General features: G+C 38.7%; 1 protein-coding gene across 1 annotated transcript in view; it reads right to left on the reverse strand.

Annotated features, from left to right (window-relative positions):
• Positions 1–1,944, reverse strand: part of LOC118403054 (WD repeat-containing protein 60-like) — a 61,741-nt gene extending 59,797 nt beyond the window's left edge. Inside the window, exon 1 of the mRNA XM_035801491.1 lies at positions 1,793–1,944. Coding sequence (XP_035657384.1) covers positions 1,793–1,847 — 55 coding nt within the window. The 5' untranslated portion in view covers positions 1,848–1,944. The remainder of the gene's footprint in view (positions 1–1,792) is intronic.
• Positions 1,945–3,059: the final 1,115 nt, after the last annotated feature.

Below are 3,059 nucleotides of genomic sequence, written 5' to 3' on the forward strand. Positions count from 1 at the left end.
GAAGGAAGGATATCACCTTGCCACTATCTTAAGAAACCCATGCCTGATAGCAGGGGACCAGGATTTGATTGATGCATACATGGCCATCACAGAGAAAATACTGCAAGCTGATGGGGGTTTGATGGCTCAACAATTGGCAAAGGAGATACTGAAGGAAAACATAAAAAACTACGTACACAATGGTGAAGAAACAATTACAGTAAGGCTGATTAATGTGAAGAAAGAAATCTATCGCTTCCCAGCTGTAGCAGTGGACTGCTTGGCACTTTTTTCAGGCATCATACCTACAACAGTTTGGAAGACAATAGAAGAAATGCAAAACCAAAAAGTGATCACGCAAAAACATGCACACCACCTGACAGTGCTTACCAGCATCTCAGCAGAACTCAGGCTCAGAACCTACATTGCAAATGGTGGACAGAAGGAAAACCTGTCAGCTTTGGCCTCAAGGGAAACAGTGCTGCATGGGCAGGAATCATACCTACAGACAAAAGTGCAACCAGGTTCACTGACGCCGGTTTTCCATCTGTCAAATGAAAGACAGCTTTTTAGATACTTTTATACTTCATCCCCTTTGAAACAAGAATTGTCTATTAAGAAGCCAATTCTTATTTCTGTCTCTTCTACTCTCTATGATAATTCACCAAGTGTGCAAGGAAAGATGTACTTTAACCTATGCAAATACAGAATTGCTATTGGCTACTTCGATAAGGCGCTGGAGAGAGATGATGTAAATGACACAGAGAAAATGGACCTGCTTCTATGTATAGGAAATGCTTTGCTTATGATAGGTGATGGTCATAAAGCAATTGGTTACTTTGAACAGGCACTGCAGATGGGCAGAATTGTCTGTGGTCAGACTACATTCTGTACAGCACATCCTCACATTGCATACTCACTCAAAAAGCTGGGTAAAGCCTTGTGTAGAAAAGCTTTCAGCAGTATCATTAAATCTGCACTTCAGATGTACATATTAATTATAAGTATCTATTGCCAGACTAAAGCACATCCTAATACTCATGTCACCTTACTTACCATCTTGGGATTAGCCTGGAATTACGTGCAGGGTGACTTGAGTGACTACAGGAAGGCAACGAGCTATTATGAACTGGCATTGCAGATGTACAGGAGTATATATGGTCCAACTACAGCACGTCATGAAATTGTCGAGTCACTCACTAATCTGGGAGAAGCCTGGTGCGGCCATGGTAAGCTCAGCACAGCACTCAGTCACTACCAAGAAGCCTTGTCTATGGCAAGGCAGGTATTCCCTCAAGACAAAACTCATCCATTGATAAAGCAAATTGAAAGAAACATTGCCTTAGTGAAAGTGTTGTCCAGTTCTGTATTAGAATTGCTGCTCTCTGGTGAACTAGGATTAAAATAGACCGTATGATAATTGCATAATATTATGAGTGTCCAAGCTGGACTTCCTTAATCGTCTACCCAGCAAAGCCTAAATGGGAAAATAAAAGTGGGGGCACTCACTCGTCATTGTCATTTCCTAATCTGGTGTTGCAACCTTTCAAACCTTTGATCAAAGTGGTAAGGCTGCTCGCACAACACTCAAAGTTTGCACACCAAAACTTGGTACTAGTAGCTCAACCTCAATTTAAAACTAAGTTGTGCTAAACAAAGCAGGATTGCAAGGCACAAATAAGTCTTGAAACACTAGCTCGAGCCATAATACCTTGTTTAACTTCCTCCCTTCTAACATAGACGTTAAGCAACAAATGTGCATTGAGATCCAGCTGCAGCTAGAAGATTAATGCATTGTTGGTAAGTCACTTACCAGCCAGTAGTTGTTGTGATGTAACCATGGTGACCATGTTGTCACTGAAGGCCATGTTAGAGTGGGTGGAGCGTTTGGGTTCAGCTGTTCTACTGGATAGTTCCTCCTCCAGTAACACTGCTACAACCTGGAGGTGGGGTAGAGGAATGTAAATAATTACATTTGTACATACTTGTACTTAGATGTTGTAAGTAATGTTATAAGATGTTGTATGTTATGATAGTTTAATAATGATATGGTTTTGTGTATTGTGTCAGCTAACGTTACTCCAGGAAGAGTAGCTGTCACACTTTATATGTATATTTAGCTGAGCTTGACTTAATAAACCAATGATAATCCAAGACTGCTGCCAGCCCTGTGTCAGGGACTTACACGGCAGTATAATCAAATACTGGATACTACTTAATATAAATTATATATACTACTATTTTATTGTACTACTCAAGTTTATTATGGTTGGTTACTTTCGTTTCTGAATAACATAGTCCAAAAAATCATTGTAATTATGCTACATGTACTATCTACTGTGACTGTCTGGCTTGTGAAATGTCTATATATATATAATGTGACACCACTGTACATAGTATTACACAATTAATGCAAAGTTGTACAATGTCATGTACAAATCACAAAATAAGAAGTACAAGTTGTACTACTTGATAATGTGCAAGCTAGGTAAAATTTGTATATAGGAGTCAGAATATCATGTATGTGCATACGAATGCATAATGCTATTATCACATACTGTATAAAAGGTTAAGGTTGTAAAGTTGATTGAATCTTGAAAAATATGCCTTTAGGCTTTACACATAGAGTTAAAGTTGCAATCTGTAAGATGTAGGAGCTAAGTCGTTATATAACACGGAAATCAAAAGAAAATTGATGTATTGTCAACACTTTTTAGTCCTGTGTCAGCTATATTATAGTGTACATGACAACTCCAGTGATGTTCTAAACATGCTATGGTCATGTTTTTCAATGGACCCTTGGACATGTTGAGAAGGTTTAGGGCCCCTATCAGCTATTCTAGAACTGCAGGGGCTGATTGAGACTTGAAAGAGTCTGTTACAAATAAAAAAAAATGTCTACAAACTTGTCCGGTCAGTTTTTATGACATCTCTTTTGTTCAAGCCTGTTGATGCATTTGTATTATATAGAAGACAATACAACATTGCAGAGTGGAAGTTCCTAAACCTATTTAAAAGACTTGTACTAGCAAGAGAGAGACAAGCCTAGAGAAAGCTCTCCATTGTAATGTCTACCTTGT

Source organism: Branchiostoma floridae, chromosome 16 (assembly GCF_000003815.2).
Source record: "Branchiostoma floridae strain S238N-H82 chromosome 16, Bfl_VNyyK, whole genome shotgun sequence".
Taxonomy (NCBI): domain Eukaryota; kingdom Metazoa; phylum Chordata; class Leptocardii; order Amphioxiformes; family Branchiostomatidae; genus Branchiostoma; species Branchiostoma floridae.